Source organism: Diabrotica virgifera, chromosome 3, assembly GCF_917563875.1.
Source record: "Diabrotica virgifera virgifera chromosome 3, PGI_DIABVI_V3a".
In the NCBI taxonomy this organism is placed as follows: Eukaryota; Metazoa; Arthropoda; class Insecta; order Coleoptera; family Chrysomelidae; genus Diabrotica; species Diabrotica virgifera.
In genome coordinates, this window is record NC_065445.1 from 69,322,462 (window position 1) to 69,349,314 (window position 26,853).

The 26,853-nt window shown below is 33.9% G+C and overlaps 1 protein-coding gene across 3 annotated transcripts in view; it reads left to right on the plus strand.

Moving 5' to 3' along the window:
• LOC126881124 (RING finger protein 207-like) overlaps positions 1–26,432 on the plus strand; it is a 63,792-nt gene extending 37,360 nt beyond the window's left edge. For 2 of the 3 annotated variants that reach the window (XM_050645181.1, XM_050645182.1), the window contains exons 13-16: positions 4,853–5,010; positions 20,564–20,805; positions 23,060–23,333; positions 23,821–26,432. In XM_050645181.1, coding sequence (XP_050501138.1) covers positions 4,853–5,010; positions 20,564–20,805; positions 23,060–23,333; positions 23,821–23,894 — 748 coding nt within the window. In that variant the 3' untranslated portion in view covers positions 23,895–26,432. The remainder of the gene's footprint in view (positions 1–4,852; positions 5,011–20,563; positions 20,806–23,059; positions 23,334–23,820) is intronic. The other variant, XM_050645183.1, reaches the window with a different exon arrangement.
• The last annotated feature ends 421 nt before the right edge of the window (positions 26,433–26,853 follow it).

Genomic DNA, 26,853 nt, shown 5'->3' on the forward strand with positions numbered 1-26,853 from the left:
AGATAAATAAATGTAACAAATTAATTAAAGAAAATAACAAAGTCTACCAAATGTGTTCCCTAAACAAAGTTTACAATGTTTAATATAAACTAGAAAAAATATACCAATATTGAGTATTAATGAAAAATAAAAAATGCTAAACACCTACAAAAGTAAAGGAAACAAAGTTTGGAACAAAAAAAGTTAACGGCTAGCAGTAGAATCGAACAACAGCATTAGACTACATAAGTATGGGAACGACCCATTTGCATGTCTGTAGTTATTTCAAATGTGAAAAATTTGGTCTAAATAAGAAACTAAGGGGTGTCAGTGAAAAATTAAAGACAAAAGGAAATACAAAGCGCCAGGCGTAGAATGGGCATTAAACCTATAAGAGTGACTTAAGCTGCTGCTGCACGTATATCTTTAAAATACGCCGAAATATAAAGAATAAAGAACATAATATAAAAGGAAACTAGATTTACTGTGTAAAAATATATTAAATACCCTAATGTATTTACAATAAGAACCCCAAAAAATGGTATCCCGTTACCTAGTGATATTATCATACAAGACTTTCACTCGTATAAAGGATTAACACTTTGGACATACTTAACAGATACTGGCAATGGGTGGAATGCATAAAACGTAGTAGATGCTGTTGCTTCAGCAAATCGTTTCTACCTTGTAGCATTTTCTTTTACATAAAAGTATGTGCTTTTGCTGAGAAGAACATACTACACAAAAGAAGTACCTACTACTGACATGAAGTACAATATGCGACAAAATAAACAGTACTGAAATTTATATTGAAATGTTTGTGAATATTTTGTATATTTAGTATACATGATATAGCCTTGCAAACATTATTCACGACGACGATCCCGATAAAACAGATGTAAAGATGCCCTCTGCCATGAAAAAATATTTAATTCTAGTCCTCAATTCCGGAATGTAAGACGGTGGATCGGTCTGCCTCCTTCAGCATTCCTCATATGTACACAACCGGTGGTGTGAGGTCTGGTGAGTGGCGATCTCCCAAAATGATCGCGCAGTATTTGAAGAAGCTACCTGCCCGTGTGACAGGTTGCCTTGTCCCTCTGAAACCATTGGATCTGAAAGATTGGATCATTTTTGCCCCCTTTTCTGTATGACCGAAAAGAGTGCTCCACGATAAAAAAATTTTCTGCAAAACTGAGAACCATCCTGAAGCACCTAACGTTAACATGACATTCACATAGGTTATAACTTCGTTCTGAAACCACTCAGTACGTTTCGGCGGATGACACATACAAATTTGAGGCATAGACATTTCAGTACTGTTTATTTTGCCGCATACCGTATCTACTACTAAGCGTAGCGCATCACACCAATCGTTTTAGAACTATATAAGTGTGAAAACTATATAAGTTCTATAAACTTATAGTTTTCCATGTACTTGTGATTTGTGAATTCACATTTTTACGGATTAGAATTAACGTTAATTTGCGTTATTAGAATTTCACAGTATTAAAAATGAGTGACTCGGATTCCGAAGCGACAAAAGAGATAGGCGAGGATAAAAATTAACAATTGTTCATTCACATTCATAAATGCTGCCATTTTGTAACAAAAGAACGCCTACACCGAAGTCGTTCATCCACCAGCTTCACTTAAACTGAAGCAAATACTACTAAACTAGCAAATACTTCAAAAGCGTAGTTTATCGTTCTATATATCTGGTAAATAGTAGCATATGTTACGGAGGAAAGTAAATGCTTTGTAAGTGTACTAAAAGCTTCAAACATCTAGCACATACTTGAAGCATTAGCTGATACTACGTTTTATGCATTCCACCAATTGCCTATAGTAATTGGAGGTCTTCAACAGCGCCCAGCCATTGTGTTCTGTGCCGTTTTTAGTTTTTGTGCTCGCGTATATGTATACAGGGTGCGCCAAACCTCTGGTTTTCTTTGATTACGGCTAAACTATGAGATATAAAAAAAATGTTTATAACAAAACTAATGTGTATCAAAGACGTCTATAATTTAAAATTATTTTCTATTATACAGGGTGAGTCAGAACGACGGTATGAACCAAAGTTGTATTTTTTTAAATGGAACACCCTATATATTAAATCATTTTTGAATATACTATTAAAAAATATGAAAAATTTGTATAAGGTCTTATAGGCCTAAAGTTAATAATTTTCGAAATATTTACATTTTTATTGAGAAACATGGTAATATTTATACGGTTGTGGATTATGTTTTCAAGGTAATAAAAATTTAAGTGATAGGTCAAAGTTTTTATAATATAGTGATATTTTTAAATAATTTAATATCTTTTACTTTTAGCCATAAAATATACAGTGTGATCACTATTTGCAAATACAAAATTTTCTCATTTTTTTTAAATGGGACACCCTGTATATTAGTTTTGCATTTTTTAGTAAATATTACAATCTTTCTTTTGGTATAAGGTTGTATGTACCTAGCATGTTTCGTTTTGTATATATTTAAAAAAAAACTATAGATTTTACGTTTTTGCGGATTTTTTATTATAAATTTTTTTGCAAAAAGAATAATTATAATCTGGTTTTAGAAACATACAGTAAAATATCAAATATGAAAATAAAAACGTAATTAAAGATTAAAATTAATCGTATGGTAGTACAATTCAATAACTTTAAATTATTTTACAAAAAATATTTTACCATACTAATGAATGCATAAATTAGTTACTAAATTAAATAAACAACCAAATTTTAAATCTACCCTAGTATTCCTAACTTCCTGTACCAAATTAATTGTTAGTTATATTGTATTTACGAGTAAGATTAGTTAATAACTTTTTAATTTACCTACACCTTGTGAACGTATAAAGTATGCTTAGAAACAAATGAACGTCATAGAAGTATATTAAGAAGTAAATAGTATCTACAGTCGGAAAAATGAAAGAATACCCATGAACGAACATATAAAACACGCTGTATTTTCCTGTCACCGTGTCACAAAGAAAATTATCCGGTGCAAGTATATGTAATAATAATTATTACATGTACTTGTGTTGGCCAATTTTTTGTGTGACACGTTGACAGGAAAATACAGCCTGTTTTATATATTCGTTCATGGGTATTCTTTCATTTTTCCTACTGTATGTACCTACTCGTGTCACAAAAGCTGTTAATAATTTCTAATGGTTTCGCCCAACACAAATGTCATATCCACCAATTGTTCGGTTGAAAAATTAAAATTTAAAATATAAAAAATTGTTACAAAAAATTCAACTACAAAAGTATTACCAGCTTGTGTGACACCAGTAAATACTATTTATATTAATAAATAATTTGGCTGATGCATTTAACATTCATTTGTTTCAAAGCATACTTTATAATTATGATGTTCTCAAGATGTAAGTTTTAAAAGGTAAATTAAAAGTTTAACTAATCTTACTTGTAAATACAATATAACTAACAATTAATTTGGTACAGGAAAGTTGCTGTGGTAGAAAAATTACTAAGGTAGATTTAAAATTTGGTAGTTTATTTAATTTAGTAACTGATTTATGCATTCATTAGTATGGTAAAATATTTTTTGTAAAATAATTTAAAGTCATTAAATTCAATTGAATTGTACTAGCATACGATTTATTTTAATCTTTAATTACGTTTTTATTTTCATATTTGATATTTTAGTGTATGTTTCTAAAACCAGATTATAATTATTTCTTTTGCAAAAAAATTTTTAATAAAAAATCCGCAAAAACGTAAATACTATAGTTTTTTTTTAAATATCTACAAAACGAAACATGCTAGGTACATACAACCTTATACCAAAAGAAAGGTTGTAATATTTACTACAAAATGCAAAACTAATATACAAGGTGTCCCATTTAAAAAAAATGAGAAAATTTTGTATTTGCAAATAGTTATCACACTGTATATTTTATGGCTAAAAGTACAAGATATTAAATTATTTAAAAATAACACTATATTATAAAAACTTTGACCTATCACTTAAATTGTTATTACCTTGAAAACATAATCCACAACCCTATAAATATTAACCATTTTTCTCAATAAAAATGTAAATATTTCGAAAATTATTAACTTTATGCCTATAAGACCTTATACAAATTTTTCATATTTTTAAATAGTATATTCAAAAATGATTTAATATATAGGGTGTTCCATTTAAAAAAATAAAACTTTGGTTCATACCGTCGTTCTGACTTACCATGTATAATCGAAAATAATTTTAAATTATAGACGTCTTTGATACACATTAGTTTTGTTATAAACATTTTTTTGTATATCTCATAGTTTAGCCGTAATCAAAGAAAACCAGAGGTTTGGCGCACCCTGTATGTGCGCGTGCGCATCCCACTGATCAAACAGCCAATATTTGTGTTCTGGTGTTTTGGTTACTGGACCTTATATATCTCTGACATTGTAAAGACAAACAATTTTACTTATTGTTTTTATTATGAAACAGATGGTAAAAAAGTTTCCCGGTTAGTCTTAATAACACTCGAGTAAAGACCTACGGTGCCTACTAAATTGATTGATACTTTTAACCAATAAAAGCGGTGATGGTAATATATTATTGATTGCATTAGTTCTAATTTCTTAAGGGTTTCTGTTTGAATATTGCCGAGGGACATTTTATATTTTTATTAAAACGAAACTTTGTCGTAGATGCTGTATGGCTTTGAAGACTCTCGTGAGGAAATTGTTTAGTTTGGGAAAAAATAATAAACAATAAAGCCATAGATAATAAGAAATTAACTAGACTTATATATTCCACTTAAGCTTTTAAACTGGCCAAAATAAAAATTTTCCAAACGCTCTTCAAAGATCTACGCAGCAATTTTAAATTAATTTACATTTTAGTCAACAAATGAACATTGATCGATTAGAAGCACAAATCAAGGAGAAAATTCAGGATATACTCAGTAGAAGACAGAGCCAACCGTCTTCGAAATCGGATACGGAAACCGAAAGGAAATTGGCTAAAGACGATAGAAAAATGAGTAGCACAGACTCGATAGGTAATTTTTTTGTACTTCATTTAGATGATAAAATAAAAAAAAACTAGGCCAAAGAAGAGTGAAAAGAGTAAGTGTTCATTTTTCCGTTGTCTTTCGTTCTAACTAATAGGGCTTCCCAAGAATCTCAATTGATATTTTAGGTCCAGCCTAATTTATTTTCTTATTACATGGGTGGGCATAAGTCAGTTAACCAATTTGCATACCAAACAAAAAGAAAAAAACATACAGAAAACTAGTTTATTGATTTGATTATTTATATAAAAAAGTAATTATGGATAGCCAGAGACCGGAACACAACGATGCAGAGATATGAATGTAGATGTTTATGCATGTTTTATTGATTATTGAAAAGCATTTGACTGCATTAACCATCAAAAGATGATCGAAATTCTAAGAATAACTGGAATTGACGAGCAAGACCTGCCAATTTTCTCAGAACTGTATTGGCACCAAACAGCAACAATTGAAATAGAGCACACAACATCCGAAGATATACAAATCCGACGAGGAGTGCGACAGGGTCTTATCACCGCTACTATTTAATCTGTATTCAGAGTCTATATTCAGAGAAGCATTAGACGAGGTCCAAGGTGGAATCAAGATTAACGGAACCAGCATAGACAACATCAGGTACGCTGATGATACTGTCCTAATAGTACGAGATCCGAATAGGAGGTCAAAATGTACCCATCTGCTTGCCGGATGAAACATTTTTTTTATTAAATTTCATACATAGACGAAGGTTTCTAGCATGGGTTGCCTATCAAAATCGTGTCATAGCTATCCTTAAGGGGGGCGAAGGGGTTGAAATCAATATTCCAAACACATTTTTTTTAAAGTATGGTAGAATTATTTTATTTTTAAATTAAATAGGCATATGCAATACAATTCATATATTATTCAAGCAAAAATTCAAGGAAAAATACTGAAAAATAAGCTAACGGTGGCCAATTTTTAAAAGACACCTCAAAATATAATGAATGAATTTTGCGGTGGACATTAGAACTCATCATTGAATCATGGTAAACAAAAAATTTAAAAAGATTTTATAAGTTTTTCGAAGTAACACTGTCAAGTTTTTTAGTTTTATCTAATTTTGACTTTTTGATATCACTCAGAAATCTAAACAAAGAATTTTTTGTCAAAAAAGGGTGAAATTCAACATATTTATTATTGTTAAACAAAAAATAAGCATAAAACAAAAATATCTTGACACCGGTATCTCAAGGAATGTCATAAACAAAATATATACAAAATTCCAGGTGAGTTGGTCAAGTTGATTTTGAGTTACAATGTCTACCTACAGCCTGAAAAAAGCAGTTTTGAGAAAAACGCGTTTAAAGTATTGTCAACTTTTATTTTCAATTTCTTTTTTGTCTGTCAAATGGTAAAGTGATGCACACCGAAATATGTTTTTAAATCGCGGAGTAATTTACAAAAGAAAATAAGAACAGCTGTTGACCGTTTCTCACTACGCTCAAGCGCGTTGGCACGAACTTGCTATAAAACGAGTCGGAGGTAGGGAGATAGTGTTAAATAGCCCTAGCTTCGACTCGATTTGCAGCAGGTTCGCTCCAACGTATTGAACAACGGTCAACAGCTGTTTTTATTTTCTTTTGTAAATTACTCCACGATTCAAAAAGATATTCCGTCCGGTGTGCATCATTTTACAATTTTAAAAGACAAAAAAATTGAAAATAAAAGTTGACAATACTTTTCCTGAAAACTCCTTTTTTCAAAGGCTGTAGACATTGTAACTCAAAAACTGCTTGACCGACTCACCTGAAATTTTGTATATATTTTCTTTAGACATTCCTTGGGGTAAAGCTGTCGGGATATTTTTTGGTGTATGCTTATTTTTTGTTTAACAATAATAAATATGTTAATTTTCACTCTTTTTTACAAAAAAAAGTTCGTTGGTTTGACTTCTGAGTGGTATCAAAAAGTCAAAATTAGATAAAACTAAAAAACTTACTAAAACTAAAAAGACAGCGTTACCTCGAGAAACTCATAAGCTAATAAAATCTTTTTGAATTTTTTGTTTACCGTGATTTAATGATGAGTTCTGATGCCCACCGCAAAATCCATTATATTTTGAGGTGTCTTTTAAAAATTTGCCACAGTTGGCTTATTTTTCAGTATTTTTCCTTGAATTTTTTCTTAAGCAATCTATAAATTGTACTGAATATGCCTATTTAATTTAAAAATAAAATAATTCTACCATACTTTAAAAAAAATGTGTTTGGAATATTGATTTCAACCCCTTCGGCCACCCTTAAGGGGGGGGTATGGTTTGAAATCAATAAATCAAGCACATTTTTGTGATTTTTTTTCGAAGCTATGGTACAATTATTTTATTTTTAAATTAAATAAGCATATTAAGTACAATTCAAAGAATACTTAGAAAAAAATTCAATCCAAAAAATTGAAAAATAAGCCATTTGTGACAAATTTTGACAGGCAGCTCACAAAAAATGGATTTTGCGGTGGACATCAGAACTCCACACTCGATCATACGAAATAAAAAATTCAAAAAGATTTAATTAGCTTATGAGTTTCACGAGGTCACAACGTCGAGTTTTCTTATTTTTAATGATTTTTGAATTTTTGGTATCACTCAGAAATCAAAAAAAATGAAATTTTTGGTAAAAATTTTGTGAAAATCAACAGATTTATTATTGTTGAACAAAAAATAAGCAAAAAAAGAAAAATATCTCGACGTTGTTACCTCACGAAATGTCTAAAGAAAATCTGTGCAAAATATCAGGTAGATCGGCCGAGTAGTTTTTCAGTTACAGTTACAATGTCCACCGCATTTGAAAAAGCAGTTTTGAGAAAAATTCGTTTAAAGTTTTGACAACTGCATCTTCATCTTTTAATTTGTCTGCCAAATCGTAAAGTGATGCATATTGGAATATTGTGATCGTAATATTGTGATCGAATATTGTGATCGTAAAGTGATGCATATTGAATCGAGGAGTAATCTATGTTGTATTTTCATTTAAATTTGAATTAACTTATTTACACGAGGAAGGCAAATAGTCCCAACTCTAGTTATTTTGCCTTTTATCGCGATAGAAAAGAGGTTTGCTTTAATGAGTGCAAAAACTGGAGCCTAGTAGTGTTCGTCAAAAGTAAGAGAAGCTAGTGCCTCTACAATAAATGGCTCGCAAGTTGTTCTACAATCAACAGCTCGTAAGTTGCCACTCAACCAACGGCTCGCTCGTTTGCCGGTGTAAAAGCCTAGCTGGTAAGGCTTTTTTCGTGTATGGACTTGGTGCAATGTTAAATGCAGCTGAGGGCCCTCTTGAAGACCAAATGCAGGGATTGAATTGGTAAGTGGACCTCTTTGCGCCTCATTTAATTATTCTATTCCTTTTTTGCTCATGTTTAAGTTTTTTATTGAACCGGTGTCAGAGCTCCTTTAGAAAACAAAGAATCAGCCCCTATTTGAGATCCTAACATCAAAGATCGCACATTTTGGTCCTTCGAGCCGGATATTGTTTTTTTGAGGTGTTTTGATAGTCGGTTTTTTAAAGAATTTAAACTTTATTGCTTTTATAATTAATTGTTCAATTATTGTTGGGGTGGCTTGTTTTTCCTCGCTTGTATACAAAATTGCTTGTTAACAATTAATTTTGAATAATATAATAAAATTTGCATTTTGAAATAACGCCCAAAAAACATTGCGTACAGTTTTTGCTTCTTTTCTTGTCTAGCAGGTAATGTCAATTGGTTGACCTTGAATGGTTTTCAGGTATTCAATACACAGAATTTTGTGAGTTTTCAAATTTTAAAGTCCTCGCCTTTACGGCTTGATAAGGATTCTTGTTTTTTGATAAATTTATTAAGTTTAATTGTTTAGGTCATTAAACTTGTAAAATATTAGCTATTTGAATTTATTTATAGTTAAAATTGCGTTCTCTTTATGCCAGTGGCAGCTTGACCAGGGGATCGTTGATTATTTGTATTTTTAATTTTATCGTTGATTACGTTAAACAAATTTTTATTCTTTTTTCTCCATAATGGCTGATAAATTGAAAAAATATACGTTTCAAAGGAGAATGGCAATGAACGATTTAGAAACGTTATTGCGTTTATCCAATTCTTCTCTTACAGAGGTTCATAAGCAGTCGCTTTTTCGTGTTCGGTACTCAGACTTAGACGATGTTTTGGAGAGTTTTAATAAAAATCATCAAAACATCGTTACAAATCTTTTGAACTCTGAACCTACGGATGCTCAATTAGATTCTGAGGACATTATTCGTTCCCAATTTTTAAATGATTATTATCAGATCAAGGCTAATTTCGCGGATCTCTTTGAAAATGATGATAATAGTCAAAAAAATGAGCAAAATATCGCCGCTTCGAATGCAGTACAACCTCCTAGTAATGTTCGCTTGCCGCAGTTAGAATTAGTTAAATTTTCCGGTGATTTTACGTCAGCAATTACTTTTTTTGACTTGTTCGATGCGCTTGTGCACCGTAGACCTAACGTTGATGATACGGAAAAATTAACGTATTTGATTCAAAGTTTAGAAGGGCCTCCTTTAAGGTTAGCTAAATCCTTGCCTTTAGCTAGAGAAAATTATGTTAGGATTTATGATAAATTAAAAAATAGGTATTTAAATAAACGTTTGCGTGCAATGGCACATTGGTGCAAAATTGAAGAAGCTCCCGCAACTATGTTTAAGAATTCTGATAGTTATAGTAATTTAATTGATACCTTTTCGGAAAATTTATCAGCCTTAGAAAATTTGGGTTATAAAATTTCGGATTTTGTGTTAGCTTACAAAATTCTCACCAAGCTTGACGAGGAGACTCACCAACGTTTTGAATTATTACATGGGTCTAGTGAAATGCCTACTTTTATTCAATTATCTGATTTCCTAGAAAGTCAATGCATTTCGTTTGACTCGTCCTTGTTGTCGCCTTGTTCTCCCAAAGATTCTAATAGAAAAAATAAATCGCCTTCTAAACGCAATGCAAATAAAAATGGTTCTAAAGTCAATAATCGCTATAGTTTTTTTTCGAAGCCTAATGCGACGACTTGTTTGTTAAGTTCTGCCGATCACCATTTAAAAGATTGTTCTTTATTTTTAAATAAATCTCCTTATGAACGGTACAACGCTTGTAAGAGAATGCGTCTTTGTTTTAAATGTTTAGAAAAACACGATTCTCGTAGTTGTAGTGTCACCTCTCGTTGTGGTCATTGTAATTCATCCCACCATAGTCTTTTACATTTTAAAAGTTCTGAAAGTGCCACTCACGGCGCTACTTTTATTGCTGCCGCTCCGACTACTGCTTCTTCTGATGCTCAGGTTAATACTGGAACATTGAGCTCACACGCTGCATCATTAGGTAGTGTTGCCTCAAAAAACTCGAGCGTTTTGTTAGCTACTGCTGTGGTAGAAATTATGGATGGTTGTGGATTGTATCAACCTGTTCGAGCTTTAATTGATGGGGGCAGCATGACCTCTTTTGTATCTCAGTCTTGTATTCGTCAGTTAGGTATTAGACATTCTTCTGCTACCTTATCGGTACAAGGTATTGGTGCTATAAAAAGTACAGTGGTTGGTCGAGTTGATCTTCAGATAAAACCTGTGGATAGAGTGGATCCTATTTTTAATTGTGAGGCGTTTGTGTTGCCAAAAATTTGTGAGGACCTACCCTTTGTCAGTTTGGATGTTGAGCATTGGTCTTATATTGCTAATTTAAAGTTGGCAGATCCTCGGTTTCATCTATCTGGTAAGGTGGACTTATTGCTTGGAGCTGATATCTTTTCTCAGTTATTATTAGAAGGTAAAGTTCAAACTCCTAGAGGTATGCCTGATGCTCTTAATACCGTTTTTGGCTATGTCCTTATGGGTCCATGTAGTTCGGTTGCTATGACATCTGCCACCTCGTTGTTTTGTCTCGTGGATCAAATGGTTTCGTTGGAGGAGTCTGTAAAGCAGTTTTGGAGTTTAGAAACTGTTCCTGAAGTAGAATGTTCAGCTCCTGAAGATATTCTTTGTGAGAAAAATTTTGTTGAGAGTGTTTGTCGAGACGGCTCTGGTCGTTATACCGTTGCTCTACCTTTCAGGGAATTATCTCCTGTTTTTCTAGGAATGTTTGAGTTAGCTGTAAATCGTTTTCTTTCCTTAGAAAAAAGGCTTTTGAAAAATCCTAGTGTTTATCAGGAATATTGTACCTTTATGAAAGATTATTTGGATTTGCATCATATGGAGCTTGTGTCAGAAACTTCTCGTCCATTATCTTGTTACTATATTCCTCACCATGCTGTATTAAAACCTGATAGTTTGACTACCAAGTTGCGAGTTGTATTTAACGCTTCTGCTCGAATTGGAAATCAGAATTCTCTTAATCAGTGCTTGTTTACTGGAAAGAAACTACAACAAGATATTTTAACTATTTTATTGGGTTTTCGACTTCATAAATATGTCTTATCCACGGATATTAAGCAGATGTATAGGCAGATACGAGTTGATAAAAGTCACTGTGATTATCAGAGGATTGTTTTTAGATTCTCTTCTGATGAAGAGTTACAGGAATTTCGGTTATTAACAGTTACTTATGGTGTATCATCAGCTCCTTTTCTTGCTTTAAGGACTTTGTTGCAGCTGAGTGAAGATGAAGGTAGAGAGTTTCCCCTTGCCGCTGAAGTTTTGCGTACGAGTACTTATGTTGACGATATAGTGTGTGGTGGTGATACCTTAGAAATTGCGCTAGATCTTCGGAATGAGTTGATATCCTTGTTATCTCGAGGTCAGTTTGAATTGCGTAAGTGGTCGAGCAATGATATGCGATTATTAGAAGGCCTACCGGAGTCGCATATTGGTAAGAAACCTATTTCCTTTGATGATAATAGTTGTTCGTCACCTCTAAAAATCCTTGGACTTGTATGGAATGCACAGTTGGATTGTTTTTCTTTTGAAGTGACAGCTCTGGACAAATCTTGTACTAAGAGAAGTATGTTGTCTGAATTGGCCCGAGTGTTTGATCCTGTAGGGTTTCTAGCTCCCATGACTTTGTTCACGAAGCACCTTATCCAACGTTTATGGTTGTCCGGAATCGACTGGGATGACTCTCCTCCAGACTCAATTTGTAAAGTTTGGAACCAGTATAAGGAACAACTGTTATCCCTTGCACAGCTTGAAATACCTAGGTGCATGTTCGTGTCCAGGTATATTTGTTGTGAGGTACATGGGTTTTGTGACAGTAGTGAAAAGGGTTATGCCGCTGTTATTTATTTGCGTTTTGTTCTACCAGATGGTCAGGTTTGTGTCTTTTTTGTTTGCGCGAAGTCAAAAGTGGCTCCCATAAGAACTGTAAGCATTCCACGTTTGGAGCTGTCCGCTGCAGTTCTACTATCTAAACTCATGCAGTTTGTAGTTAGAGTATTAGATCCTAAACTTAAAATCGCAAAATTTGTAGCTTGGTCCGATTCTCAGGTAGCTCTAAGTTGGATAAAATCCTCTCCTCATCGTTGGAAAACTTTTGTTTCTAACCGGGTTTCATATATACAGGAACGCGTTTCTCCTAATAGTTGGTTTTATGTTCCTTCTGCTCAGAATCCCGCTGATTTGGCTTCCAGAGGTGTTTTACCTGCTCTAATGTTGGAGCAATCTCATTGGTTTGCAGGTCCTGAGTTTTTGTATAACACCGATCCCATTCCAGACGCTTCCTGTCGCTTTTCTGAGTGTGCTGAAATGTTTGATGAGGAGCGTACGGTAACTTTGGCTTGTGTTAATGATGATAATTTTCTTGAGAATCTATTGAATGACATTTCCGATTTCTCGTTTATACGACGACTTATAGCTTGGATCTTGAGGTTTGCTTGGAATTCAAAATTCCCCAATGATAAGAGAGAAGGTCCCTTAAGTTCCAAGGAACTTTATGAGTCATTGATTATGCTAGTTAAATATACTCAACATCGATATTGTAAAAGGGAGTTCGAGGGAAATGTTTTTTCCAAACCTTTGCGAAAGTTGTCCTGCTTTATCGATGATCAAGGAGTATTACGGGTTGGAAGTCGTCTTAGATATTTGTCTGTTTCGATTGATAAGAAATTTCCTTGCATCCTACCTCGCGAAAGTCGATTAACTTATTTGCTGATTGATTATTACCATAAACGATACTGTCATGCTGGGCTGCGTACAGTTAGTTTTTTGCTTGCCCAGTCATTTTGGATTTTGTCTCCTAAGCGTGCTATACGCTCGGTTTTGTCAAAATGTATACAGTGTTGGAGGCCCAATCCTAGAAATTACCTACCTCCAATGGGTAACTTACCCCTAGTTAGAATTTCCCAGGTTAAACCCTTCCTGAATTCAGGTATGGATTTTGGTGGACCGTTTTATGTTGTGATGAATCGCTATCGAGGAGCTAAATCTTGTAAGGTGTATCTTTGCCTCTTTGTTTGCATGGCCACCAAAGCTCTTCATTTAGAGTTAGCTAGTGATTTATCGAGTGAGACTTTTCTCTCTGCTTTGCAGCGTTTCATAGCTCGTCGTGGTAGGGTTGATAATTTATATTCTGATCGTGGCAGTAATTTTGTTGGCGCTGCTAAATACCTTAACCTCATGAAAAATGCTGCTTCAAATGAAAATATTTCCTTCCATTTTAATGCTGCATCTGCTGCCCACTTTGGCGGTTTATGGGAGGCGGGAATAAAGTCAGTAAAGACGCACCTAGCTCGCGTTATAGGCGATCAGATCTTGTCATATGAGGAACTAAACACGGTCGTAATTCAGATTGAATCGTATCTTAATTCTAGGCCCTTGACCCCTATAAGTTCTGATCCTAATGATTTGTCAGTTCTAACGCCGGGTCATTTTTTAAATCTAGAACCTCTTTCGGCTGTGTTTGAACCTCTTGATGGAGCGTATATTCCTGCATCTCATTTGATGAGATGGAAGTTAATAAATCAAATGCATAAAACTTTTTGGGAACGCTGGAGCAAAGAATATTTGCATACTTTGCATCAGCGCAGTAAATGGACTTCATCCGATAATTTAAAACCTATCGAACTAGAAACGATGGTCCTTATAAAGGATGATAATATCCCTCCGTCGCAATGGCGTTTGGGACGAATATCCCAAGTATTTCCGGGACAGGATGGAATTATAAGAGTTGCGGATGTTAAGACCACAAAGGGAATTCTTCGACGCCCCCTGGTCAAGCTGTGTCCTCTGCCTATCTAAATAATTCCTTAGTTTTTTTGTTGATCTTGTTATTAGTATGATATTGTTTAATTTTTTTTTTGGGATTTATTCCAAAGTGCCATGATTTGTTATTTTTTTTTTTGTTTATTAGCTTGTAATAGTTTTAAAATGCACCATTCAAAGCTGCATTTTGGTGGGGGAGAATGTTGTATTTTCATTTAAATTTGAATTAACTTATTTACACGAGGAAGGCAAATAGTCCCAACTCTAGTTATTTTGCCTTTTATCGCGATAGAAAAGAGGTTTGCTTTAATGAGTGCAAAAACTGGAGCCTAGTAGTGTTCGTCAAAAGTAAGAGAAGCTAGTGCCTCTACAATAAATGGCTCGCAAGTTGTTCTACAATCAACAGCTCGTAAGTTGCCACTCAACCAACGGCTCGCTCGTTTGCCGGTGTAAAAGCCTAGCTGGTAAGGCTTTTTTCGTGTATGGACTTGGTGCAATGTTAAATGCAGCTGAGGGCCCTCTTGAAGACCAAATGCAGGGATTGAATTGGTAAGTGGACCTCTTTGCGCCTCATTTAATTATTCTATTCCTTTTTTGCTCATGTTTAAGTTTTTTATTGAACCGGTGTCAGAGCTCCTTTAGAAAACAAAGAATCAGCCCCTATTTGAGATCCTAACATCAAAGATCGCACAATCTACAAAAGAGAAGGCGAACAGTTGTTTAACGTTTCTCACTACGCTCAAGCGTGCTGGCGCGAAGTCGCGACAAAGCGAGTCGAAGGTAGGGATATTTAACACCCTGTATCTCTGGTAATTTTACTCCGATTATTTTGAAATTTTCAGAGTGTATTCTTGAAAGTATGCACTTTTATTTGAAATAATAAAAAAAATTAAATATTTCAAACCCCCCCCCCCCCTTAAGGATAACTATGACACGATTTTGATAGGCAACCCATGCTAGAAATATTTGTCTATGTATGAAATTTAATAAAAGAAAATGTTTCATCCGGCAAGCAGATGGGTATATTTTGACCTCCTATTCGGATCTTAGACTATAATAGCAAGCAACGCACAAGAACTACAAAATATAATAAATGCGGTAGTTCGTCGTAGTGAAATGTTTGGTTTACAGTTTCCAAAACGAAAGTTTTATTATTTTCAAAGACACCAATAAACGTACATTTGTATGCCAAGGGACAAACAATAGAGCAAGTAACGTCCATAAAATATTTGGGAGCAAATATCAATAGCCAGTGTAACCCAAAAAAAGAAATCCTATCAAGAATCGAACAAGCGAGGAAAACACTCATGAACATGATAACATTTTTTACAAGATCAGACCTTAGTCTGGAGCTCAGAATCCGAATGGTCAGATGTTATGTATTTTCTGTCTTGCTGTATGGCTGTGAAAGTTGGACACTGGACTCTGAAACAGAAAAGAGAATAGTTGCCATTGAGATGAATATATACAGACGGATGTTGAGAATTTCATGGGTACAAAAAGTTTCTAACAATCAGGTACTTCGGCGCATGAACAAACAAAAGGAATTACTAAGAATAATCAAAAAGAAAAGAATACAATACTTGGGCTATGTGTTGAGAGGGGAAATATATGAACTACGTCAAATCATATTAGAAGGTAAATTACAGGGCAAAAGATCAGTAGGAAGACGTCAGAACTCGTGGCTGAAAGACCTGAGAAGATGGTTTGACCACTCATCTGCAGAAATTTTTCGTGCTGCAATTTCCAAAACTACAATTGTCATTTGGATTGCCAACCTTCGAAAGGAGACAGCGCAATAAGAAGAAGAAGAAGAAGGGAAAAACCAAGGCGAAGGATAGGAAGGAATGGAAGCTGATTCTGGAACAGGCCAGGATCCACTATTACATGGGTTGTAGAGCCAATGATGATGATGAATTATGGATTTAAAGTTACCGTTTGTGTTCAAACTGCAGACCACCTTCCTCGATGCAGCTATGACACTGCTTATTTACTCGTTTGCAGAATTCTGGTTTGTTGCGGGAATTCCTTTTAGACAAGGCGAAAACGGCGGGTTCGTTGGGAAAAACATTTCCATGAGATTTTTTTGCATAATTACATTCGTGAGACATCCCAGAATAAGGTTCAAGAAGTCGCCCACGTGAAAAGTGGGCCAAATTTTTTTTAACAATTTTTTTTAATCAAATTGCAAAAATCAATATTTTTGGCTCGGACAATTTTTTTGTAGGTTTTTTGGACCATTCTGGATAAAAAAGGTCTCTTATAATTTTTCTCTAAAATTGATCGTTTTTGAGTTATCAGCAATTTAAAATTGAAAAAAATGAAAAATGGTGATTTTCAAGGCTTAATAACTCTGTTAAAAGTTATTATTATGAAAGTCAGAAAGTGACTAAATCAAAGTTTAATGCCCCCCCTACAAGATCCCGAAGAAATTTTTGTCATTATTTTATTACCAAGCTGTTATTTTTAAGTAATAATATTGAGCGCCATGCACGCCGTAAATGTGAGTGCAAGTAATAGGCACAATTGGACTGCCGGAGTGGGATCTCTCTCGCACTCAGCATTTACGAGCGGCTACCACGTGCATGGCGCTCAATATTATTACAGCTTATCAGTAATATTATTATTACAGTTATTATGTATTATTATATTATTACTTATGTATTATTACAATATTATTACAGCTATTATCAATAATAAATAACAGCTTAGTAATCAAATCATGACAAAAATTTCTTCGGGATCTTGTAGGATGTAGATCTAATAGCATTAAACTTTGATTTAGTCACTTTCTGACTTTCATAATGATAACTTTTAACCGAGTTATTAAGTCTTGAAAATCGCCATTTTTCGATTTTTTTAATTTTAAATTGCTTATATCTCGAAAACGATCAACTTTAGAGAAAAATTATAAGAGACCTTTTTTATCCAGAATGGTCCAAAAAATTTACAAAAAAAATTATACGGTCCAAAAATATTGATTTTTGCAATTTGATTAAAAAAAATTGTTAAAAAAAATTTGGCCTACTTTTCACCTGGGCGAGTTCTTGAACCTTATTCTGGGATGTCTAACGAATGTAATTATGCAAAAAAATCTCATGGGAATATTTTTCCCAAAGAACCCGCCGTTTTCGCCTTGTCTATTTTGAATTATTGTTTTCAAATAAATGTTCAATATCACGTAGTGGGGTGACGTACACTTTGTTTTTGAGTACTCCTTACAGAGCAACATTGCATGTCGTTAGGTCGGGTGACCATGCTGACCACTAAATTCTTCCTATCCACATGCCAAACTCGGCATTCAGGTATTCGCGAACTGCAAGTCTGAAGTGCGGCGGAGCGCCGCCTTGTTGAAAATAGCGATACTTGCAAACTCATGAGTTATTTTCGAAAGTACCCTTTAAATCAATAAGCAGTTCAAGATAATTTTCTGCTTATAAGCTTCCCTCCAAAAAATACGAACCAACTAGACCAGCGGTAAAACAGAATACTTCGGCCATATAATTCGAGGACCTAAATACCATCTGCTTCGCCTTATAATACAAGGAAAAGTGGAGGGAAAGAGATGGATTGGTCGAAAGAAACTTTCATGGCTGCGTAATATTAGACAATGGTGTGGCTGTACAGTAGAAGAATTATTTCGCGCAGCAGCCGATAGAGAGAGGTTTCAGGAAATTGTAAACATGATGACGGCCAACGTCTGAATACAGACACGGCACCTAAAGAAGAAGAAGACCAGCGGCGTGAATCCCAGCCACGCCCACGCTGTTACTCCAGGAAGATTGAACTCACGAGAAATGGTTTCGTGAGGGTTTTCATCTCCCCAGTGAACAAAATTGTGTCGGTTAATCCGTCCGTTTAGTTTAAACTGCGCCTCATCACTCCACAGATCTTGCTTATAAAGTTGTGCGTTGTCTTCTGCACAAGCAGTATACCACTCGCAAAACTCCAGGATCGTCTTTCGTTAGCGCATGTATCAAATGGACGAAAACAGTAATAATTTAATTTCTTTAAAATGCGACGTAAATTTCGGCGAGATATACCAAATTGAAGCGATGTACGAACTGCGGATTGCTTGGGCGTCTCAATAAATGTTTGAGCAATGAGTCCCATATTTTCCTCTGTCACAACCACAGAAGGGCGACAACTACGCTGGGCGTCTAATACCTACCGACTTTGTTTTGGAACTTCTTATGCAACTTGTAAACCGTCTGCCTTATAGGAACAGGCCTATTTGGATACTTCGTGGTGAATTCATTGAATATTAAAAATGAATAAACATTTTCAATTTCGTTGCAATAAGAAACTGCAGCCGTATTATATTTTAGTTCAATCAGAGAGTTCAATCAAGCACCCCTACTGGTTTCGAGACTTATTAGTCTCTCGTCAGGGAGTGCACATGCACCTCTCCGACTGAACCAGTATAATCCCCGGCCTCTAGTCTCGGATTACAACGAACGAAATTTCAGGGATGCCCGAGACTGGAGGTCGGGTATTATTCTGGTTCAGTCAGAGAGCACTCCCTGGCGAGAGACTAATAAGTCTCGAAATCGGTAGGGATGCTTGCGGCACTCTCTGATTGAACTAAAATATAATATGGCTGTAGTTTCGTATTGCAGCGAAATTGCAAATGTTTCTTCATTTTTAATTTGCATTTTTACTCCAATCGGAGTACGGGGGGGGGGATCCATTCTAGTTGGAACTTTACAGCACTGAGCAGATGGGACGTGAATTAAACTTGTAAAATTCCCTCATCTTCTTGAGTTTCAGCATCCGTTATGGCTTGCATTTTTAAAAGCCTCGAAGCTTAGGTAGGGGTGCTTGCGGCACTCTCTGATTGAACTAAAATATAATACGGCTGTAGTTTTGTATTGCAACAAAATTGAAAATATTTATTCATTTTTAATTTACATTTTACCCCAGTCGGAGTACGGGGATCCATTTTCGTTGGAACTTTATCGCGCTGAGCAGATGGGACGTGAATTATAAATTGTAAAATTCCCTCATCTTCTTTAGTCTCAGCATCCGTTATGGCTGGCATTTTTAGAAGCCTCGGAGGTGTAACCAGAGAAGGTTCCCATTGTTTTCAATCTGGTGGAATGTAAAATAATATTTAAAATTTTATTTTATGTGCTACTAGATTAAAACTTACACTTATTTCATTGAATATTGTCTGGTAATCTGCATAATAACGCAGGTACGAATTGAACAAACAGATTCATTCTGCTGTAGTGTACTTTACGCGGGCTTGGCTTGCCATGCCATGGCCACGTGAACACGGTGACCGACAATCGTAAACTAACATGTGCCACACTCCCATCTCTTATCGTACCAATCCAATAAGGCAAGCACCGTTGCCGCGTCTCAACTATTTTTGAACCGACACAGCGTTAACTGACATATGCCCACCCCTGTAGGTATATCATTTTTTATTTCCTTGTTGATCGAAATAGAAGTTTAAAAAATTGATACTTAGTTTGCAGTTTGCTGATATCCTTAGTTTGCGACCTATCTGTTCATCCGGAAATTTTTGCAGACGGACGGATACATTTTCTATCTCCTCTAAGTTGAGAGAAAATAGAGCTTGATATTATATTAACCTTTCCAACTGCCATCCACTTTGTCTTTGAAATGTTGATTTTAAGGCCTCTCCGATAACTGGCTTCATTGACTAGATTTACTAATCTCTAGAGATCTTGTAAATTTTCTGCAAGAATCTGATATTGTTGATTACTTCTTCGCCTAGTCTTACTCCCTATTGTCTGTCATCCAAAGCCTCTAAAGAATTCTTCAGAGTATAAATTGAAAAGACTGGATGACAAAACACAACCCTAACAAACTCCACGTTTGATGGGTATTTTTCCAGTACGACTAGTAGTCAAGTAGCCTGCTGCTCGTAGGCAATCGAAAATTGTGTCGTGTTATACTCGGTTGAATGCCTTCTCGAAGTCGATTAAACAAACATAAACATTATGTTGGAATTCACAACTGTTTGTAAGAGAACGCGCATACAAAATAATGGTGCCTCTCTAGTTCCTAGACAATTTATAAATCCAAATTGCTTATTACCCATTTTACTTTCGCACAGAAGGAATACTCGGTTTTGTATAATCCGTAAAAGTATTCGTAAAAGTGTGTGTCTGATTAGTATAAAATCGCTGTATTTGGTGGCTCTGCTTCTCTTTGGTAATGTTATAAACAGTGACTCTAACCAATTATCTGGTATTTTTCTTTCGTTGTCGATTTTGTTGAAGAATGTGGTTAAGTAGCTAATGTTTTCCTCGTCCAAAAGTTTAAGTAGCTCAGCAGAGATTTGATCTGGTCCTGATCTTAACCTGTGTCCTAAGCTTTAAATGTATTAAAAGACTAACATGTATATTTTTCAGGTAAATTAAATTCGAAACAAAGAATAATGTACAAGAAAATAAATAAGAGCTGTGATAAGATAAATACTGGCAGCAAATCTGATAGCGAAACTAGAAAGTCGAGATCGGAATCTGATTATCAGAGGATTTCCGATGCCACGTCTCAGAATTTAAAAGGTTTGGTTCATGGAAGTAGATCTAGTCCTAGTAGTCCGAAATGTAAAAATAAAGGACTGTTGGCTACCAAACCACAAAAAAAGAAGGTATGTATTATAATATTAACAAATAGAATTTTTTATCGCCGTTTTTGTGTACAATACATACAAGAACTAATATGCACATTGTTTATTATTTGAGTATTAAAAAAATTTAGCAAACAGTGCCTAATTTTAGATAGTAGATCCCTTTTAGAGTCGACCCGATAACCGAGAAGTCCAGCGTACTCACTTCTACATGACTAGTAGACTAGAAGTTTCATAGGAGTATAGTGTTCAAAATTAAACACACCTTTAATATCGACACATAAAGGGGATGATGGCACTAGCAAATCGCAACAACTGGCAACTCTGGTGGGTACAGTGAAAAAAAAATAAAGAGGTTTGTTCGTTAGGAATTTCTACCAAACAAGAACCGTTTAGAGAAATCTTCAATTTTCGAATTCACTCCAAAAGCATCTCTTATAACCTACGTTCCGAAAAACAAAGAAGTGTCCTGGTCCTGTCTAAAGTTCATACCGAACCCTTCTTTCAGCGCGTCATTTATTTTGACGTCATATAGGATTTTAAGAATATGTCGCGAATCATTGCATGACGTTTTCCAATTAACATTGTGAAAGTACTGTCACGATCGATTACTTTTGTGTCAAATTATCTTTATTTGCATCATTAATTGGTTATTTATTTAGAGTATTGTAATCGCTAACCAATTATACATCTATAAGTATAAGTCAATTTAATATGCAAAAACCCGTCAACGAATACATAATTTTCTAAGTTCTATGTATAATAATCACGGAGGTACGTTTTTTATGTCACTTCCAATTTAATGCGTTAGAGAGAATTCGATAATCTATGACGCACTGAAAGAAGGGTTTAGTATGAACTATACCATGCATGACAATGCTGGTTGTGAAGATGATATTAAGAAAAAACCAGATATAATATTTTATTATAATAGTACAAAATAAATCAGGTATCGATACGCTAGACCAAATGGTTCATAAGTATAAAGACTGACTAATCGCTGGCCTTTTGTATTTTTTATGAATATTTTAGAGGTGGCTAGGGTAGCCTCATTTATTACTTGTACAAATTTACATCCAAAATGGAAAGAAAACAAAGATGAAAAGCGAAGATTGTTTCTTACGACAGCAGAACACCTAGTGTTGCCTCAAATTTTGAGAAAGAAATCAAGTGGACTACATCGAGAAAACGGTGTATTGAAAAATGCTTACAGGAATTTGATCCATATGGTAAAAAGCCCAAACTAGAAAATCGTTCAGTTTTAACAAAGAAAAGATGTCACATGTGCCCAACAAAAAAGGACAGGAAACAGAAACAAATTTTCGAAGTCTGCAGTAGAAATGTGTGTAATGGTCACTGTATAAATAAAAAAGTTTGTGAATATTGCAATAAAGAAAAATAATTGATTAATCTATTGTTTTTTAATACAGATAATTTAAATTAACTTCAATAAAAAATCAAAAACGAATATAAATAAAAATAAAGTATTTATAAAAAATAACTTTTTATAATACCACGTTTTTATTATTTATAGGACACAATATAAATTTATAAACAATTTTGTTGTTTCAATTATTATGTCATGAAAGAATTTTGTAATCGATTTTAAACTCATATAAATCACAGAAAAATCACTCTTATATATTTAAGCTGCACCTTCTGACACAAGAACTTTAGAATTTTTAATTTCAATAAATTTAAATATTCACTAGCGGTTACAACTGAATAGAAAATTTTACATGACAGAAAGTAACGCCATCTATTGAGAAAACTAGTAGCGCCATCTTTTGAGAAAAGTGAGAACTAATTTTATCATATAAAATTTAAAATGGCTTAAAATTCCAAATAAAACTCAATGCATCCATGTAAAAGCTGTTGAATATTGCATTGTCATTGAGTTATGGACTATTCGGAAAATTTCATATCTCTAACTAATCGGGAAGTATGTTTAAAATCGATTACAAGACTTTACCCGGACAAAGTGACAAAGAAACAGACAAATAACAGGCGAAGTATATAAAAACGTGGTAAATCAATGGTAAATATGAATAGTACATTCAAGAACAGTGGTGGGTCCAACGGAACCGAGTTGCCAGGTTACATAAGTAAAATGTGTTGCCCGGGTAAAGGTTAAACACATCTATTATATCGATACAGTGTTGCCATGCTATATATTACTGTCTTAATTCTCACTAAATTAAAATAAATTTAATTGCCGTATTAAAATAACAAATAACCTAACAAATTTTCTTATACTACTGTATATTTTTTGTAGGTTTATCCTTATAGTGACGGCGAGGATAATGTTTTCTACTCCATGCATGACTCGGCGGACTCTTTAAGTACATCTAGTCGTCGATCGAGTTTCGATGGGCCGGACAAAACGTTAGTGGTAGTTATAAACAGAAGGAATAAAAACATGACAATGGCGCAAAAACAAAGAAGTTGGGAAACGTTTCCGCCGAAACGTAAACACCATGTTTGTCACCAGAAGCTGTCAGTACCCACTCCTCCTATGGCGCCCATACGAAAAGCGGATAGTTTCGAAGGTACAAAAATATTTTAATATTTTTTATTCACATATTTAAATTATTATTTCAATTTAAAAGATAAAAATTGGAAATTTATTTACAACGTATATGTTACAATGCTATAAACTATGCTGTTTGATTTTTCCATAAAATATTCGATGGAAGTCAGTCAATTAAACCTCATCTGGATCAACCTACTTTACGATTTATCTTTCGTTTAAGAGCGTAGGCGCAAAATTTCGATCGAGAAAACTAATAAATATTTTTGAAAAATTTAAACGCAGAATGGAAGATTACATCATTACCGAGGGTAGAAAGTCTATGAAAACTTCTATGTTTATTTTAATAAGTTACAGGGGTAAAAAAGAAGAGAAAATTGAGTGTGATTTTAAATATCTCATTCAAAAGAAACTTTTTGTTTATTCTAAGGGTAATGAGATCTTTCATTCCGCGTTTAAATTTTTCAAAAATATTTAGGTATTCATAATTTTTTTTTAATGTATAGGTCATGAAGAAGCCGTAAAAAGCCTCGTAGCAGCAGTGCAGGAAACCAGACGAAAACCTAGAAGTGGTAATTAACCGATAAAGAATAGGAATTGCTATGAGTATACAGGAATTTTATTGTATGAAGTGCACGCCAATACCTACTAATGCTAACAAACGGTTAATTAGGTTAACTGAGTAGGTATAATAATGGATTTTGAACAGTTGCTTTTTTTATAACAAGAACTATTACCAACTAGTTAAAGTTTATTATCAATAAACTAGTGATTTTACCCGTCTCCATGCGATGGGGGATACAATCAACTGCCATATACAATCAATTATCATTTCACTGATTTTTTTCTGCCGCATACATATTTGACATTTTGACTTTGACAGGTTTTAGAAAAAAGACCGCTTTAAAACGTTAACAACTTGAGATCTTACATAATGTCTTTATTGATGGACAAAGTTTGATCCTTTTTACGATAAAAAGTAGAAAAAATATCCCAGAATAATTCACATAATTCATTGTATTCACGACGTTCAAATAAGTGTCCCTCTAACTAAATTGAAATGGATTGAGGGTAAGCACTGAATTAAAGGATTGAGGCCAGCTAAAGTCTAAAATTGCGTAGACGGTGTACTTCACTATAATTTCACTTATAGTACTTCCACTCTAACTTTTCCCATGCATGAAATTATTCACGAATTTTTACTCACAGAAACTAGAATCGCAAAATTAAGCCGCTTGTCCATAGAAACCACAATAAATTAAACAAGGATAAACAACATGGCATTTCGTTGATATAACTTTGCCCAAATACTATTGACTGTAATACATCCAACTCCCACAGAAATCTGGAAGCACGTTGCCACTAGCGCCACTGTCGGCTTGCGGTGAAACTTCGTTGTGACGACGTAAAATTTGACGTAAACATTCAAATTTAATTTTATAAATTTTTGAATAACGAGCTAATTGTGCAAAATTAAATTAAAATAAAGCAAATACAAAAACAGTAATACAGCAATTTTATAAATGTAAGGTTAGATTGCTCTGGTTATCACCGTAGACCGCCTAGATAGCGCTATTTTTTTGCTTTCTCAAATGTAATGGGGAATGTCAAGAGTTGTATGTATTACAGTCCATAGTATTTGCTTTGCCTGTTACTTTGTTCACTCTTAATTTTGACGTTTATGATTTTAAGTGACAGTGGCATTAGCGCATATGTGTTGGTTATTAGTTATTTAACTTTTAGTCTTTATAATATGTGTTATTGTAATTTTTATTCTCAAACATAATTATTGTTAGAACGACTAACTACTGTCCTCTCTTAATTTAATTATTTCCGGTAAGTACCTATTTATTCTTTAAGAAAAAGTGACAAGTAATATTTATGAGTGTGGCTATAGTTCTGTCGAATGGAAACTTATTTGTTTATTTTCGAGATTACAGTTTACATTTTGGTTTTTTTTTAAATTTATTTATTACCATTCTATATTTATCTCTATACTAGTAATACTCGGTATGATGTTCAGGCTGTTTAATGTTGAGTCGATCAATCTGCTCAATAGTGCAAAAAGATTTAACACTTCAATAAAATAACTTTATAATATACGTCCACAGGATAATAACCATTTTCTAATTTTTACCACTGACAGTGACAGTACGTATCAATAGGGCTTTTCATTCACAGTCATTTGTTTCGAGCTTCTGTCATGTGTCACATAATATTAATATATCTACTTCATACGTTATTGGTATATACCAATGATACAAACCAAAGACGTATGACGTAGATATATTAATATTATGTGACACATGACAGAAGCTCTTTGGTTTGTATCATCGGTATATACCAATAACGTATGACGTAGATATATTAATATTATGTGACACATGACAGAAGCTCGAAACAAATGATAATCGATGAAAAGCCCTATATCACTACATATTGACGTACGTTTCAATTAACGTTTTGATATAACTCTTTTGAAAATGTATCGTGACGCATGGAGAAAGATAAAATGAACTGCTTAGTAAAATAAAAGTCATGCTAGAGTCAAGCCGAGCTAGAGGAAGCAACATCTTATTTTAACAATCAGTTTGTCGTTTTCTTATTTAATCGTTTGCTCTTAATATAAATGTTGCTTCTACCGTTTCAAAAAATTGTTACAAAAGGATCATAAATAAAAAACATGTTTAACTTCAAAACTGGTTAATATTTCTATGAAGAATATAAATCATACACTTATCCGGGAATCATTGTGACTTAACATCGCGAATTGTCCTGGACAAATTGCGCGACGAGTCGTTTTAGGCTTTCATAAGATTAGATAAAGTTAATGAAAAAAATTATGTGTGATCTAAACTTACTTTAATAATAATTTACGATCACGTATTAAGTGTGGTCTTTTAGAAACTCGGCAATGTTCCATGTAAATACCATTTCTGATACGTTTTAACACTACAACAACGGTCGATTTATCCCATCTCCTTAATCCTACAAATTTCGGCACTTCTTGTACGTAATTTTCTATGAGTATATAATATAAACTTAAAAAAAGACATTTAGTTGAACATATATATAGTCCAGAAAGCCACTGCGCATCCGCTAGGAAAAATATTCTAATTCGGATTTTTTGCACAGTCTTACTCAAAAAGGACTCCTTTTAACAAATTTGCATGTTGCCAGGACCAAAAGGTGGTCAAAAATTTTTTAAACGTTTTTTTTTTTGTTTTTTTCCTAAAATTATTTTTTTTGCATGGAAAAAAGTTTTTTTAGGTTTTTTGGGTCATTCCAAACAGAAAAGGTCTTTAGTGACTTTTCTCTAAAAATTATAGTTTTTGACATATAAGCGATTAAAAATTGAAAAATTGCGAAATCGGCCATTTTTAACCCTCAAAAACTATGTGAAAAACTCAAAATTTGAATGATGCAAAGGTAGGTAGATATTCTTTAAACATCGATTGATGAAATCCCGAAGAGTTTTTTGCAATACAATATTCAAAACTCCTTTGTTTTTTAATTGCTAATCAAGCGTGCGCGACACT